The sequence below is a fragment of the Peromyscus californicus genome, unplaced genomic scaffold (assembly GCF_007827085.1).
Source record: "Peromyscus californicus insignis strain IS unplaced genomic scaffold, ASM782708v3 Scaffold_3__1_contigs__length_106647218, whole genome shotgun sequence".
Classification (NCBI taxonomy): Eukaryota; Metazoa; Chordata; class Mammalia; order Rodentia; family Cricetidae; genus Peromyscus; species Peromyscus californicus.
The window spans coordinates 25,362,178-25,379,879 of NW_026294551.1; the positions used below are offsets into that span (position 1 = coordinate 25,362,178).

Consider the following 17,702-nt stretch of genomic DNA (forward strand, 5'->3'; position numbering starts at 1 on the left):
AGAGCTGGCAGCTCTCATGAGCAGCCTGGAGACACACATTCCAGGCCTACCAGCAGCGTAGAGCCAGGCCAGAAGTCCCACGGCCTAAAGCCAGCCCCACACATAAACTCCTGTAACACTAGCACTAAGGATCCCAGACCCAGTGACATAGTGACACCAGAAAAGAAAGAAAGAAAGAAAGTCCAACGTCCTGTTGTCCTGTTCTACTCCCTGGGAGGGGTGACAGTGGGCTTGGTAGGTAAGGCCTGTCCTTTGAGAAAAGGGAAGAGTCTGATGCCAGAATAGTAGAGGATGTGGATGCTGGAGCAAAGGTCACCTGGAGGAGAACTTGGGTGGGGGCTAGGAGACAGGAACAGTGGCCCTATCCTCCCCTCCTTAAAAAAAAAAAAAAAAAAAGGAAGTGAAATTCATATAACATAAAACTGATATTATATTAAAGAATTCAGCAGCATTTAGTAACCCCCCCACACCCGGCTTTTTTAGTGTGCTCATCAGTACTCAGCAGTAAAAAGGAGGAGCTGTGTCTCCTTCCCCTTACCAGACCTAGTGCTTGGGGAGCTGCCACTGGCCATTTAAATTAATGGCCAAGATGCCAAACAGGCCCGGAGCCTGGAGCAGCCCATGACCCCGCCCCAAACCTCTCAGCCAGCCCAGGAAAGAAACCCAGAGCACTCGACGCCTCCCAACCTTCCAGAATCTAGGATCATCCATCTGCTGACTCTCCACCATCATAGGGAGCCCGTGCCTGAACCCCTCTGCAAACAGTGTAGGGGGCCTGAGCTCAGAGGGAGGGGATGGATCTCGAGGGGCCAGGACCCCACACCAACTGGTGGAGGCTAAGCCCCTGAGAGGAGCCTGAAGCAGGGAAAAGATGCCTATGTGGACAGGTTCAGCACTTCCAGGTACATCGAGGGACAGAAAAGCCAACTCCACCACTCCAAACCCCACCCAAGGACCTCATACAAGCAGCATCCTTGGGAGCATCGAGGACACTCCACCCCCATCCATTGCTGCCCCTCTTAGAGCCAGGGCTCACAGCCAAAATCTGGGCGCCCTGCTCACTGACCTGACTGGCCAGGCTCTCTGGGGTGTGCAGAGCTGCTTGCAGAGTGACAGCTCTAACAGGGTACCTTTCCCTGGCCGCTACCCCTAGCCCGCACCCTCAGTGTCCAGCCAGGAACCTGGGTTAAAGGCAGGCAGCCGCCCACCTGGCCAGAGGGGCAGTGCTGCATTTGGGGCGCATGTGGCGAGCCTCCTAGCCCACCCCATCTTCTCATTGCCGTGAAATGGTGGCAGCAGTTGCTGCGGCTGCCGCAACTGGGAGAAGAGGCAGACAGGCTGGGAGAAGTCCCTTGACACGTAGGGGGAAGGGCCGCTGTATCTTGAGTCCCACTGGAGGGTGGAGACCTGGGGGACAACGGAGTTGTACGGCTACCCCTTCATTCTGCAGAGCCCGCGTCCCCTCAGGCCTAGGTTTAGCGAGCAGGGGCTGGGGGCTTGCCTTCCCGACTGGAGATGGGGGTCTCTAAATGTGTGTGTGTGGTGGGGGGGGGTGTAGAGTGCACCCTCTGCTCGTGCCTCCCTGGCTATCCGCGATGGGGGAGTGCCCCCGAGAGCGCGCGTGTGCATGTGTGCACCAGCTCCGTGTCGCACGGCCCCATCCCTTTCCTCCAGCTCGGCCCCGCCCAGAGCTCCCGCGCCCGCCGCACCCCTCCCTCGGAGTCCGGCCATCACTCCGGCCTCGCCCACCCTCGCCGGGTCACCGCTCCCACAGCCCTGATTCTCAGACACACGCCCGTACTCGGCATCCGCTGACCTGCTCCATGCTGCGACCGCTATGCTGTCCTCCGCTCGCTGGCCCCAAGGGGCGTAGGGGGCGGCGGCCCCTCCATTCACCCTGGCCGGGCAGCTGCACCGGCGACCACGAGCCACGCCAGGAGCGCCTGGACTCCGCCGCCCGAGCCCACCCCGCCGCGGGCTCCGCCCCGCCGCAGGCTCCGCCCCTCCGCGGGCTCCGCTGTCTCCCCCGGCCCGGGTGGGGGCCCGCGCTCCACGAGCTCACACTTCACACATGCAGACACCGGCCACCAGCTGCGCGGAGTCACACACACAGTGCATCCCAGGGCCCCACACATCCAAGGGCTCCTCCTGCCTCCATCCGCAATGCTGCCTGTCCTGGGATCTTTACCGTGTTGAGAAGACTCCGGCTCCAGGGGAAGACCCTTGTCACTTTCCTGAGGCTAGCCCAGTCGAGAGGGTCCTACCTCTCCTTTCACGGGCTCCAAAAAAGGAGCTTGGTCAAGAGAACCAAGAGGCTTGGTGGCAGAGCTGACCCGATTGCCCAAATGGTAATGGGCCACTTCAGAGACTGAGAGCCAGCAGACATACCCACGGAGTGCTGAACACAGACAGGCACTGTGCCACTCTACAGGGTGATGGTGGTGAGAACAGGCAGCTGGCAGGGGTGGCTCCTTGTTGCCGAGGTCCAGCCTTTCTGTAAATGTGCCCTAAGGCCTTTGCCTGGGGTGTGGGGGTGGGGAGCAGGGACGGAAAGAGATTCCTATCGCCCACCCAGCATGCCATGTAGGAGCCGTGTGCCAAACTGGATGATGACCTGCTTACCCACTACCAAGAAAGGGCTTTTGGGTCCCAGATGACAAGGTTCACCAACCCTGATGAAGACCAAGCAAGTGCCAAAGCGACTCCTTCTCTCTTTGGCGACCAAAAACAGGGTGTCCCTTGTCACGGACAAAGCAGGACCAAACTGAGAGGGACGTTACATGAATAGGGATAAATGAGGTGGGTGTTCTGCCCCAGGGCAAGAGTGGGATCCAGAGGGGACAGGGGAGGCAATTCACCTGCTCTCAACCGGGTAGTGGGATTCCCAGCATTCATATGCAGGAGTGGCTGCTGATAGCCCAGCCAGTGTCCAGGCTGGCAAGAAATTGACCTCACATTTCTCACCCAGTCTCTCTGTCAGGCACCAGAGGGTGAGGGAGAAGGGAGTGGGAAGCTGAAAGAGTTAAAATCTCAGCCTCCCAGACAAAGGGGGCTTTATAGGCTGGGTGTTGGGGGGAGGGCTTATGGGGGCAGGGAGACCCGAGTGAACACCCAGCTGGTTTACTTGGTATTGAAGTTGAACTCACCAGGCCCTCCTATGCCTCCATACTGCAGGATATTAGGAGTTTTGCTCCTAGGACAGCAGTAGAGTCCCAGAAGCACCCCCATCCTTGGCTGGCCCTGGTACCACCCACATACTCCCCACATTCTCCACCCAGCTGACTGGCCTCCCTCAGCTTCACTGCCATGCCCTCTAGGTGGCCTCAGGGCCCCTGTCTGCTACCCAAGGGTCCTACTGGCTGCCTGGGGAGGGAGGGCAGTCTTGGGTAGTGTCACAAGGCTATGGGGTCAATGGACCCTTTGTCCCTTTATATGAAGTCTACCCTGGACTAAAAAGACAGGAGTGTGCCAGCAAGCAAGCACGTTCCCACCCCCAGCTGGCCTCTTGCAGACCCTGGAGGAGCTGGACTCTGGTTGCGGAGGCCAGACTGTGTTCTTGCCCGTTGGTATTCCACTCACTCTCCTTCAGTGACCAGGAAATGAAAGCAGGGTGGCTGTAGGAACCCATTTCCAAGCTCCTGAAATTGCTGCTTGGCCAGAGCTTCGCAAAGTCTATCCCTAAAGATATTGGTTCTGGCCAAATTCATGGTGGCTTGATCGTGAAACCCCAATATCAAATTATCAACACACTCCAAAGCAGGGGGGGGGGGGGGTGCGCGGCGCGCGCGTGGCACACACCTTTAATCCCAGCAATCGGGAAGCAGAGGGAGGCAGATCTCTGAGTTTGAGGCCAGCCTGGTCTACAGAACAAGTTCTAGGACAGCCAGGACTACACGGAGAAACCCTGTCTTGGGGAAAAACAAACAAACAAAACACACTCCAAACACCATAGATATACAAGTAGAGTCCTTACAAAGAGGAGTTGTACCATCCAGCATCTCTGCCCAGTCTTTGGGGTCATTACAAGTAGCCCTAGTTAAAGCCCATAAAACTATCTTACCTGGTGGGGGGTAAGGGGACCTCTGGACATGCTCTTACCCTTTTGCACCCTGCTTAAGCCAGAGTCTGCAGCAGCAGCAGCACCTCCTGAGGGTAGAGCAGTGGGGAAATGGGCTGGCATAGCCAGGCCACTTGGTAGGAAGCTTACTTCAGTTCTTTTCTCAAATTAAAAGACAAAAAGACACTCTTGCCTCCTAATGAGTGTGTTGGGCACTCCAACACACTCCCTTCAGCTTCCTAATATTTTTTAGACAAGGTCTCACTTGTAATCCTGGTTGGCCTCAAACTCACTATGAAGCTCAGGCTGGTCTTGAACTCATGGCATTCCCTCCTGCAGCTCTCTCCTGACTGCTAGGATTGCAGGTATGAGTCACTATCTCCAAGCACCTTTTTTAAAGAAAATGTTCAGTTCCGGTCAGCATGGGATTTTCCAACTGTCCCTTGGTGACATCTGTCAAAAGGAAAACAGACCAAGATTCAAGTCCACAGTCTGCCTGAATGGCCCTGTGGTTTTGGACAAGTCTTCTCACATCTTTGCACTCTGACAGAAAACAGGTGGCAGTAGCCCTACCTCACGAGATTGCAGAAAAGATCACACAAGAATATGGGCAGAAAGCACTGGGTCCACACGAATGAGACACACACACACACACACACACACACACACACACACACACACACACACACACACTTCGTACTTCCTGCAAGCGTTGAATTAATTCAGCTTATGTTATTTTTAGCCTTAGAAGCAGGAGAACGTTTCTGACCTTGTCACTCAGTTCTGATAGTCCGTATCCTGCTAGGCCACCTGGTGTTCCTTTTTGGGGGACCACCTTGATCAGCCTACTCTGCTTTCCCCGCTCTACTGGGGCGTGGAGAACCCTGAAGGGAGAGAGGAGGGTGGCCCAGGAGGGAGTGGGAAGGGTGAGAGGGAAGCGACGGCACTCCTGCACCTGCTTCTTTGAGAACAAAGCCAAGCATGATGCAATCTGGCCCAGTGCAGCTGAGGCTGCCAGGCCTGGAGAGGGAGAGTGGGTGTCAGTCGGGAAAGGTGGCAGGCACCAGAGTGCACACAGGTGTCCCGGGACGCCTTACTCGGGACTCACAGCCAGTCACTGGGAGGCCCCTTCCTACGACTCCTGGACCCCTCCTGAGGCTCCTCCCCCAGGGTCTGGTCCCTCCCCAAATCCTTGCAGCTGCTTCCTAGGCAGGAGCTTGACATGATGCAATGAAGACCTCAGGGCAAGCAGCCTTCTCCCCAGGCGAGGGCTAGACAGGAGGCCCAGGAGTAGCACAGGCCCGGCTGGCCTTCCCCAGCAGGCCTCGGGGTGCCTGTTGGGGTGCCTGTTGTCCCTTGTCATCGTAGAGAAAAAAGGGCATATCCTCCAGAGGAGGTGGGGAGAGAGGCTGGGGGAGACCCAAGGGCCGAGCCGGGCGGGAGTCCCAGCATCTGTCACTGGCCATCGTCAAGCCAGCCAGAGTAGGGCAGGCTGTAAGAGTGGCACCCTCCAGTGTGGGGTTGTGGGCCTCAGCTCTGCACACCACCAGTGAGTCTAGAAGACATGGCTCTCTCTGCACCTCAGAAAGGGGTTTTGTCCCTCATGTATGGTCAGGCAGAGGATTCGGGACAAGCCAGGGTCCCTGACTGGCCAAGGTGAAATCTGGCCGCAGAAGAGGAGGATTGGAGACGCTGTTTGTGAATATTTATCCCAGCCTCACCCACTACTACCAGCCTGAGAGTGCAGCTGGGTGGCCTGGCTTAGAGCAGCCACTAGGTGGCAGGAGAAGCTTTGAAGGCTCACCTGGCTTCGTCCACTCCCACCCTCCCACCCAGAACCAGGTGACACTAAGTTCCTGTCCTGCGTCCAGCAGCTGCCTTGGAATTCCCTTCCCGGTTGAAGGTTCACTGCTCAGTTCAGTCTGGCCAACCCTAGTCCTGAGTGTTACAGGTAGGAGTTGGCAACCACAAGGTGCATCAGAAAGGGGCGTGCCCTGTCCTGATCAGGCTTCTCTTCAACCACTTGGGGCAGATCCAACCTGGTGCCAGGCATTCAGGGGTTGGCAGTGTGATTGCAGCCCAGAGCTCCGGCGGCCAAGCCTGAGTCCCAGCTCACCACACTCAGCAGCTCTTCTAGCCTCCTCACACATGCTGGGTTCTCCCCTGACCATTGCGGCTCAAAACTCATCCAAAGGTGCTTGCTTCCAGTCCAGTCTGGTTTCCATCCCAGCCCCCTATTCAAAGCCCAGAGGTGATTTCAGCCAGGAGAATCTGTCCGTGATGCTATCCCCCCCTCAGTCTAACTGTGTACCCTCTGTGTGTTTGTGTGTAGGTCAGAGGGCAATTTTCAGAAGTCAGTTTTCTCCTTTTCATCATGTGGGCTCCAGATCCACCATATATATTCCAAGGATTGAACTCAGGTAGTCAGCCTTGGCATGTTTACCTGCTAAGCCTTCTCACAGGCCCTTCCATGTGGCTTTAGAAGGATTTTTTTGTTTTGTTTGAGACAGGGTTTCTCTGTGTAGCTGTGCGCCTTTCCTGGAATTCACTCTGTAGCCCAGGTTGGCCTCGAACTCACAGAGATCCACCTGCCTCTGCCTCTGCCTCCCGAGTGCTGGGATTAAAGGCGTGTGCCACCACTGCCCGGCCTAGAAGGAATTTTTTATTTTTTATTTTTTTAGACAAGTGTAACAGGCTTTTCCTTTTTGAGCCACCAACCAGCTCCCAAATCATGGCGTTGAGACTTGTTATTAGTTATGAATGGCTTTGTCTTCCCTCTTGTTTTCATCTGTTTAATCTATATTTTAAGATTTATTTATTATGTATTCAGTGTTCTGCCTGCATGCTAGAAGAGGGCACCAGATCTCATTACAGATGGTTGTGAGTCAACCTGTGGTTGACTAGGAATTGAACTCAGGCCCTCTGGAAAAGCAGCCAGTGCTCTTAACCTCTGAGCCATCTCTCCAGCCCCCACCACCACCCCTTCTCTTGAGCCTAGATTTCTCCTCCTACTTGTTTTTTATGCTGGCTAGTCCCACCTATCCTTTGTCTGCCAAGCTATTGGCCGTTCAGCTCTTTATTAGACCTATCAGGTGCCTTAGGCAGGCAAGGTGGAACAGCAACACATCTTTACATAATTAAACAAATGCAGCAGAAACAAATGTAACACATCTTTACATAGTTAAATACTTCACAACAGACAGGGTCTCACTATGTAGCTCTGGCTGTTCTGGAACTATGTAGACCAGGCTGGCCTCAAACTCACAGAGATCTGCCTGCCTTTGATTACCTAGTGCTGGGATTAAAGGTATATGCCAGCATGCCTGGCTAGAAGGAATTATTTTCTTAAAGATTTGTGTATGAATGTTTTGTCTGCATGTATATATCTGTACCGGGTGTGTCTGGTGCTCGTGGAGGCCAGAAGAGGGCATCAGACCCAGGAACTGGAGTTATAGATGGTTGTGAGCCACCATGTGGGTGCTGAGAACTCAAACCTGGGTCCTCTCCAAGAAGTACTGTTAGCCAGTGAGGCATCTCTCCAGCCCCTAGAAGATTTTTTTGAAAGGATGGCAGGAAAACAGGAGGCAAGACCACTTGGGAAATTGCTGAAATTGTTTGGATAAAAAGGGAGGATACTCAAATTTCACATATGGCAAGGTTTTTTGTTTTTGTTTTTTGTTTTTTGTTTTCCCCTCAACAGTCCCAGCTTCTATGGAGACCTGAGTATAGGTTAACAGTGCAGAAAAAGAAAAAGAAAAAAAAAACCCTTCTGAATCCTTTGGGATGGAATCTCAATGACATGACAACTCACTTGTGAGCTTGAATGAACTCTGAGCTTTTGGCTGAACAACAGAGAAAAATTATGGGTGCTCAGAGTCCAATTGGCACAAATATGCAGAAGAGTCATGAGGTGGAAGATGCTCATTCTGAGATGTGGGAGGAGGAAAGATGGAGAAACACTTTCCTTAGGTCCCCGCTGGCCACCGATGGATATGGGATAGAACAGCAGGAGGATCTTCTACACCGTTCCTTGCCATGGACTTGTAAGTCAAGCACGTGCATGATGAGCTCTGCCATGGTAGGGGACGGGACAGCCTTTGAGACAAAAGGTAGTAGCCACAGTGGACAGGATCATAGGAGGTTAAGAGGTAGTTTCAAGTTGTAAAGAACATTTTGTGCCCAAGTTTACAAAGGGATGCTCATCTTCCAAGGGTTTTATGGCCCAAGTCAGAGGGGACCCAGATCTAGCTTTCCTAAGCTTAGAGTCCAACAGGCCTCACCATGTTGAGTGATCTGGAGTCAGAACAATGAAAATTAGTGCTACATTTGGAAAGTAAACTCTGAGAACACACTTGTACCACCCTAGATGAGGCCTGCCAAGCTCAGGAGCTTCTGGCCAAGATCTCTTGTGATGGGCTCCCAAATGGCTAGTGAAGCCTCCCTGTAATACCGCTGATGTATTGTGGAGCCACCTCTTCTTTCAAGAACAAAGGACATTTTACTCAGGCATTCCTGTCACTGTCAGACGACCAGTTTCATCCCAAGAGCTGCATCTCCAGAACTGGGGCCAGCAGAGACTCCTAGAGGCCTGCCTCTGACTAGCCCAGTGACGAGGCTTCCCAGAGAATTCAGCAGGAAACCTACAGACTATTTCCAGGCAGCACACTGGCCCCTTAAGCAGGAAGCAGAAGACTAAGGGAAAAGGGTAGGTGGGGTTAGTGGTTCCCAGTACACACCTGCATCCATCAGCAAAGTGACAGCCTTGCCCCAGATCTGGGAGGGCCAGGCTGGAAAAGCAGCAAGGAAGCCTTTGGCTAGCCTCACCAGGATGGCTACTGCCACATAAAAGTGCCACTCCACACCCAGACAGGAAGGCTTCAGGCACCTGCCCTCTCTCCCCAAGGCTCTCTGGAATGCTCCTGCACTTTCTAAGGCAGATCTGGGGAGTGGCCATGAGCCTCAGGAATTTTCCAACAACTCTAAAGATGGCACTGGGTGTGTTCTGCATGGTTGCCATGCCCGAGAGTAGATGAAGAGTCAGGAGAGAGACTGAAAAACACAAATCCCAGTAACAGATCATTTCTAAACATTTTTATTTCAAATCTTTTTTCATCCCTCCCCAAAAAGACATGGGTCGGTACAGCAATCATAAAAAGGAGATACAAACACAAGAGTCAAATGTCTCCCGCACTGACACTTACAAAAAACCGGGAATTATACACAGGGTTTCCAAACAGGACCTGCAGCAGCTACTAATGTCCCTTTACAAGAGTCAAACATGCCTATTAATACAGTATTTACAGACACCCCATTCTGGAACTAATCTACAGGGACATCCCAACACCCACCCCTCTATGCCCAGAAAAATACCAAAACACACCCAAAGTGCATTTGTTTTGTTTATATCAAAACATCTTTCCCTCTCCCCATCCCACCCCAGACCCCCCACCCATTTAAGATTGGCCTGCAAGTCTATTTTAACCATTTAGTTATTTTTTATACTTTATGAAAATAAATTATACAGCAACTATTTTAATAAATTAAGCACAAAAAGGGAGAATAAAGGAGGAAAACTAAATGGGAAGACAAACACCAGGCCACGCTTTGGCTCGGAGGGCAGGGGTGGCTAAGCAGGACGGAGTGGCTGCAGGGGTATGGCTCCCCTCTGGTGAAGAACCCCCTAACCACTGAGTCCAGAGTGACACCCCTCAGCACGCAGTCTCTGAAAAACTACCAGAATGCACAAGTGCCTGTGCCATGCAGCACCAGTGTGGGCGTCTCAACGTCTGGCCTGCCCAGAGTGGTGCCTGGATCTTGCCTGTCCCTCTCAGGAGCACCAGGGATGGAGTGGTCAGAGCAGCCCACTGTCCACTGAGCAGTGTGCACAGCAGGGTCCCCCCGTGGGCTGAAGAAGAATGTCTTGGTTTCCCTATCTGTCTCCAGAAGCAGAGGCCATCGCAGTCCAGCTGCGATCCAATGTTGCTGTCTGCCTGCTACAGCTGGCTGCTTTCCTTGACTTCTCGACGCCTCTTGGCATTGTGAGGAGGATCAGTGGGGCCCGGAGCAGCTCCAGAGACCCTCTAAACCCTCTGAAGATGAAATGGGAGTGAAGGCATGTCACAAACTCAGCATGCAGGATTGGCTTTCCGGGAGGTAGATGAAGTGGGAAGGGACAGGACAAAGGACAGGAAAGACAAGAGGACACGGGAAGCAATGAAAGGTCAAGGACACATGGAATCTGCATGTGAAGAAAGGCCCCTTCTCTGGCAGATTACAGAACCAGCACTCTATTTTCAACTGCAGTGCGGAGTCCCAGAGCTCTCGCTGATTCCATCCCATCTCCCTCCCCAAACGCTGTTCTCCACTGCTTCAAGGAAGGCCTCCTGGCACTCTGTACTAGCACAAAGGCTCCAATGCCAAAACAGGATGTACCATGGGGACTTGCAGACTTGATTCTTGTGGCCCAGTAATTCTACAGCTATCATAATGGGGCACACCTTTCTTTCTTTCTTTTTTTTTTTCCTTTTTTTTTTTTCTTTTTAATAAAAAAGGTTTTACTCCCCAGGAGCAAATAAATCATCTGAACTACTGATAAACACTGCTGCAGTGAAAAGAAAGACGGCTACATGTATGTATGCAATAGCACAAATTTAGTGAGGACAGCTGTGCTGATGACTAGAAAGAAAAACCACTTATCCACTCCCTTCTTCCCACAAACCAAACCAAGAGGATTCCCATAGGGAAAATGTCTAACTCAAAGCTCTTCCCCTCCACACAGGGGGCATGCCATACTCTAAAAGTGGAAAACAAATCCTAGTCCCCGCTAGTGGAGATGTTCCCAACATCCCACTGCAGGCAAGACCTCTACAAATGAGGACTCACACACAGATCTCCAGACCTTGCTGCAGCTCCTTAGACTTGACCTCTGACTCCTGGGCTCAAAGGTCAGGAGAGGCAACAGGGAAGGAAAATATCTTACCTGGGGAAGTTTCTCCTGTCCCTACTTCCCACTGGAGTAGGGACTTCCAGCAGGCCATGCCCTTCTAGGAGCATGGGGAAAGGCTGAAAGGGTGGTGGCTCCCTGGGGTCCTTCCTGGAGCTAGACTGAGTCATTCCCCAGTCCTTATGGGATGTGCATCAGAGGGGGATGTGTTGACATCCCATCACTACTCCCTGCTTGGCCTCAAACAACAGCTTAGCCTAAGTGACAGTGGGAAAAGAGAAACAGGAACTAGGGGTCACTTCCAAGCTTTTTCCAGAGGCTGGCACTGCCATCTACATTTACTTCACCCTGGCATCAGCCTAAACGTCAAATCAGGATAGCTGGCCCCCGAGCCAAGCCCCTGCTCTCCCATGCCTATGCTCCCGCACAGACATGCATTTCAAGGAAATCTAGGTTGCAGCAGCAGTTGTCACTAGCTTACACTGGCACATATCCGTCTTGAGGAAGGTTACAATAGATGAGTTATAAACAAGGGAGGGTCACATAGTCTGCGGCTGGGAAGGAACAGTGACTCTCCCCACCACAACTCAGAAATCCACAGCAGTTCTCTAGAAGTGATGGCCTTTCCTGGTTTGTGACCAAAGACAAGTGAGTCCCTTCCGTGGACTGCATTTCCACTAGCACTGTCCAGCATGGGCAAAGGGCAAAGGCCAATGCTGACTTCTGGCCTTGCTCCTGCCGTTCTCCAGCCAGCCTGCAGTCCAGGCAACTGCCTCAACTGCTCTCCCCAAACATTCCCTTCTACACAAGTCTCCCGGGTGCCAAGCCCTGCCTCACAGAGCTGTCTCCCACAGTGCTCTGTTCCGCAGCCCACTCTGCCGAGGAAGGGTCAGACCAGTTGGGCTGTGTCTGACATACATGCAGATCATGTCCACCGTGCAACATGCTTTCCCAGGACAGAAAGGGCGAGGCTACCCATGCTCCACAGGAGGTCTGGTTTGCACCTGAGTATACATTCTCCACTGGTACCACAAAGGTGTCTGCCGACTTCTGGTTTTGCCCTCCAGCACACCCTCACGCCTCCTTAGCCTTCAGACCTGATGAACTACTGGGAGGTTTCAGTCTAGACCTCTGCAGTCAAGTAGGACTCCGATGCTGTTATTTAAGGCAGCTGCGTACTTGCCACACAGACTTCTCCTTCTGTACATTAGTTTGAGTGCTCTGTTACACTGCCCTCGCCTACAACCCAAAGCCCCATCACCACAGAGCTTTCCTAGACCATCTGGTCTACCCTGATCACGCCCACTCTGTCTTTAAAGATGGTCCTTGACCTTCTGCTGTGATGAGTCGCTCTCCAATTCCCTCCTATGCAACAGTCACTTTGCAGTTCCCTCAAGGAAGGGATCTTGTCTTCTACCTCATATGTCCTTCCACACTACCTAGCTCAGAGCCATGCAAACACAGGATGAAAACTACTTTTAAATTATGGGTGGCTGAAACTGGAGACAGAATCCCTCCAAACTACATAGTAACCACTTGAAGATCTCTGTGGATTCTAGATTTGGGGCTCTATTGCAGAGTGGCCCTTTCTGGACGTATGATGGTGAGTGACCTGGATGCTCCAGAGGCAGAAATTACAGGTATGCCAATCTCTGAATCATGATCTTATGCTGTTGGTAATATGACATCAAGGAGGAAAAGAGGACCATGAGCCCTGTCACAAGTGGGCTAGAAAACACGTACGTACACGGTTCATTTCTTTACAGTCTTCTAAGGAAGCACATTTCCTCTCTGGTTAGCTAAAGGAGGAAGGAGGTGACTGACTCCATGCAGAGGGAGCCCACAGGGCTTCACCCTGAACCATCCATAACTCCAAACCTGATGTTCAGTTTGTTATATAAGGCAGATACAAGCAGAGAGAACTCAAAAGGCTGTCATATGGACACTACAGGAGGGTAAGGAAGACCCAACAGCTCCACCATCCATCTTGACAGTTACTTACTTCTCCCAGAGGAACTCTTTAGGAGAGCAAATTCATGGAGCCTATGACTGGCCATGGCCAGCCTCAGACACAGAGACAGCTCAGCACTGAAGTTCTTTCCTCCTCCACAGCCCTCTGGAAAACAGGCAACTTTCAAACTAGCATCTGACAGACTTCCCAGTAAAGGAAGGGCAATGGGGTCTGACTCAGGAAATGGCCGTGTTGCAAGAATGAACATGGGAAAATGAGGAAGCCCTTGCCACCTCCCATCCCAGAGGTGGGACGATGGTGATTAATCTATGATTGTGAGACTCGATGCTCTCTCTCCATTAAGGCTGAGACACGAAGGCTCCTTTAGAGACACAATAGCTGATTCTCACTTCCTCCACATTTCCTCTCGCTAGCTGACAGATGGAGTAACACCGGCTCCTCAGCCATGGACATGCTTTGCCATGAAGAACCTGGAAGCATGCTCCATTAACCTCAGCAGCCTAGGACTGGAGCTCTGAACAGCCCAGGTGACAAGAACCACCACTGCCTGGACAGCTGGCGGAAGCAATAGGAGTGTTGTTATAAGCCAAGTGAAATGCAGTTACTGAGGGAAGGGGTGAGGACGGAGGGGGTTTGCCTCGGGTCTCTGAGCTTAAGGAACTGAGCACAACAAAATGAACACCGATCCATGAGAGGCGACTCTGAAAGCAGGCTTGTAACCCTGAACAGGAAAGGAGTGGGGTCACCTCCCCCCGGCACACAGGACAGCCGGTCTCTCTCACCCTCCACCCCTTCTCTCCTCTCCTACTGAAGCTGGAGACGAGAATCTTCAGAAGCTACCAATCCCATCCCTCGCTGCTTCTCTGGCTCCTGGCCCTCCTCCAGGTTCACAGAGAAGAAGACTTCAAGGCTGCCTTTGGCGCCAGCTGAACCGCCAGCCTCCCCTCCCCTTCCCCTGACCTGCTCATCCCAACACCACTTTCAACTCAATGGGTATAAACCCCAGCTGCCTTCAACTGAGTTTTCTACACTGAGAAATGTAAATAGCAAAACATAACTTCTGAAAAGAAACAGTGTTAAGACTTCTTCCAGTTTTCCAAGGAGCTCATCTCTGGGGTGCACAGGGTTCGGTAGAACAGGGAGCCCCACTTGGAGGATGGTTGTGTGCTTCTTCCAAGCCCCAGAGCTGCAGGGGAACCAAAGTCTGTGCCAGGAATCACAACCCTCTCTCTTCTCTCTTTCTGCCAAGTTCTTCTTTTGTGGTAGGTTCATTTGGTTCTTCAGACTGGAGCTTGGCACCCAATATGCCTAGGTAAAAAGGGAAACAAAACAGAACAAAAGCACAGTTCAAGCACAGTAGAGAACCAAAGGGGGTGAGAAGAGAACAGGGCAGCCACTGTGGGCAGGAGAAGAGCAGTCTCAGAGCAGCATGGCAGCCGGACAACCAGATGCTTCCGCGAAAACTGTAACAGCAGATGTGCCAACTGCCTCTGTTCCTTTTGGTCCTTGTTCTGTCTCACAAAGCCACAAAGGACATGAACACTCTTCCTGGGAAAACCCCCAAGGATTTCTTTCAGCTGCCCACCCTAACACTCTTCTCTGGGTTAACTGCATTTTCAGTCCTATTTTGTCCTCCCATATGATGATGTCTGGAATCCCAACACCCGAGGCCTTCTGAACGTGCTCCTATTAATTGTGGGTTTCTTGTAGGGCACAACACCCACAGAAATCATGTTCTAACTGAAAGATCCTATTATTTTTCAATAGGGAGCTGGAGAGATGGCTCAGAGGTTAAGAGTGCTTACTACTTTTGCAGAGGACCTGAGCTCGGTTCCCAGCACCCACATGGTGGCTTATAAACCCTTATTAACTCTGGTTCCAGAGGGCGTAAAGCCACCTTCTGGCCTCTACAGGCTTCTATATGCATAGGTGTACATTAAATCAAAAGGTGCATACACACACACACACACACACACACACACACACACACACACACACACACACAAATACTTTAAAAAAGGAGCAGAGTCCAGTAGATGCTTCTAGTTCCCTATAACCTTTCCATTCTGATCTTTTTATTTTTGAGATAGGATCTTGATACAAAATGCATGGTGGCTGGGCATGGTGGCACTCAAAAGGGAGAGGTAGGCAGGTCTTTGAGTTCTAGGCCTGCCCTCATCTCCAAAGAAAAGTCTTTTGGGCTGGTGAGATGGCTCAGCAGATAGCCACCTGCTATAAAGCCCAGGGTGGTCTCATGGAAATGGAGGTCCTGGCTGGAGAGAAGGCTCTGTGGATAAAAGCACTTGCTGCTCTTCCAAGATCCAAGTTCAGTTCTCAGTATCCATGATGTGTGTGGGGGGGTGTTTAACAAGTACCTGTAACTCCGGAGCCAGGGAATCTGACACCCTCTTCTGGCCTTTCAAAGTACTTGCATTCATGTCTACACACTCCTACACAGTAACATAATTAAACAAAACCTTAAAAAAAAAAAAAAAAAAAAAAAAAAGGAAACAGACCCTACTGCTTTTATCTTCCATGTGCTGGGATTACAGACATGTCACCATACCCAGCTCCTGCCCTAATGTTCTCTGTAAGGCCACTACACAAAGAACTCTTCCTATGCTTAAGTACTTGGATATGCTAGGAATCACTTCCAAGGCACACAACCTGCATGTAACTAAAGATCTGAGCAGTTTTACATCCAGACCAGAACCCTTAAGTCAGAGCTCCACAGCATTCTGAAGCAACCATCTCTTGGTCTCTGTCTGTCTTTCCCTCTGCCCCTGATAATACTTACTAGCATGGCTCTCCTGCTTTTCCAGAAAACAGGATCTAGGACTTCCAGAGCCCAGGAGACACACACTAAGTTTACTTCGGTAGAAAACATAATAGTGGGGCTGAACAACTGGCTTAGCCTTTAAGAACACTGGCTGCTCCTCAGAGCACCCACATGGCAGTTCACAACTATTTGTAACTCCAGTGCTAGGGGATCTGATGCCTTTCTTCTGGCCTCCCTGGCCACTAGGCATAAATGTGGTACATATATATATATATACACACAGGCAAAACAGCCATATGCATAAAATTTTAAAAATTCAAGGAAGAAAACACGGGACAGTAACTCTAGGTGTCATACTCCTCTGGAAAAGCGCAGAGAGGCCGAGCAACTAGAGCTCCCACTTTAAGATGGAGGAGCACATGAGAAGGACCGATTCAGTGCTTAGAAACAACTTCCAGGTTAACACCAGACTGGCTGGTGACCTGGGATGGAGGGTGAGTATGTGCAGTCGCCAGCATGGCCAAAAGCAACAGTCCCATAAATTCTACTTCCTACTCAGGCCAGCCTTTCAGTGTTCACTTTAGTATTAAATAAGCCAGATGGGGTCGAGCTTTCTAATCCCAGACATTAATCCCAGAACTCAGGAGGCAGAGGTAGGCAAATGTCTGTGAGTTTGAAGTCAACCTGAATTCCAGACCAGCCAAGGCTATATACTGAGATCCCATCTCAAAAAAAATAAAAAATAAATAAATAAATAACCTAATGAGACCACACATAGTAGTATACCGTGACATAGTAAGACCCTAGCAATAACCACAAATAAATAAAAGAACAAAAACCAACCCAGTCAGGAAAACCATAGAGATCAGCTCAGGTCTTGCATGGGGCATGAATATGGTTCTCGGGGTCTGACGCTTCGGGACTCCATGTGCACTTGTGCTCATATGTGTGCCACCTCTCCGCACACATAACTAAAACAAAAATAAAATCTGAAAATAAATAAACAAGTAACTAGACTCCACTGGCACAGAGGTATGGTGATGTATGCCTATAATCCCAGGACTTGGGGAGATGCAGGCGGAACAACCAGGGGTTCAAGGTTAGCCAGAGCTACATGAGACTGTCTATAAATAAACAGGATTGGTAAGATGGCTCAGTGGTTTAAGGCACTTGCCTGGAAAGCCTGGTGACTTAAGCTTAATTTACCATGTAAAGGTGAAAGGAGAGAACTCCTTGACCTCCACATGCACACACTACTACAACTGCTACTACCAGTAAAGACAAGAATTTCCAACACAAACCAGTATTCAAAACAACTTACAAAGAAAGAGTAGACCTCAGCAGGGCAGTGGGAAACGGCCTCCGACTTCAACCATTCCCTCACTTATTCTTTTCTTTCTCTTTTTCATTGTGTCTGTGTGTGTGTGTCTGTGTGTGTGTGTCTGTGTGTGTGTGTCTGTGTGTGTGTGTCTGTCTGTCTGTGTGTGTGTCTCTGTGTGTGTGTGTGTCTGTGTCTGTGTGTGTGTGTGTCTGTGTGTGTGTGTGTCTCTGTGTGTGTGTCTGTGTGTGTGTGTATGTGTGTGTGTCTCTGTGTGTGTGTGTGTCTGTGTGTGTGTGTCTGTCTGTGTGTGTGTGTCTGTGTGTGTGTGTGTGTGTATGTGTGTGTGTCTGTGTGTGTGTGTCTGTGTGTGTGTGTCTCTGTGTGTGTGTGTGTGTGTGTGTGTGTGTGTCTGTGTGTCTCTGTGTGTGTGTATGTGTGTGTCTCTGTGTCTGTGTGTGTGTCTGTGTGGACTTGTGCATGAGCACAGTGCCTTCAGACACCAGAAAAGACTGTTGAAGCCCCCTGGAGGTGGAGTTATAGCAGGTTGTAAGCTGCTGGACATGGGTGTTGGAAATTGAACTCAGGTCCTCTGCAAAAGCAGTATGTGGCCTTAACTGTTGAGCCTCCATC

The 17,702-nt window shown here is 51.0% G+C and overlaps 2 protein-coding genes across 3 annotated transcripts in view; both read right to left on the reverse strand.

Moving 5' to 3' along the window:
- Positions 1 to 1,957, reverse strand: part of Arhgap23 (Rho GTPase activating protein 23) — a 105,619-nt gene extending 103,662 nt beyond the window's left edge. Inside the window, exon 1 of the mRNA XM_052755632.1 lies at positions 1,817 to 1,957. Coding sequence (XP_052611592.1) covers positions 1,817 to 1,825 — 9 coding nt within the window. The 5' untranslated portion in view covers positions 1,826 to 1,957. The remainder of the gene's footprint in view (positions 1 to 1,816) is intronic.
- Positions 1,958 to 9,133: 7,176 nt separating this feature from the next.
- The window catches only part of Socs7 (suppressor of cytokine signaling 7), a 37,433-nt gene continuing 28,864 nt past the window's right edge, over positions 9,134 to 17,702 (reverse strand). For both annotated transcript variants that reach the window (XM_052756024.1, XM_052756023.1), the window contains one exon: positions 9,134 to 14,280. The gene's annotated coding sequence lies outside the window, so the exon portion shown is untranslated. The remainder of the gene's footprint in view (positions 14,281 to 17,702) is intronic.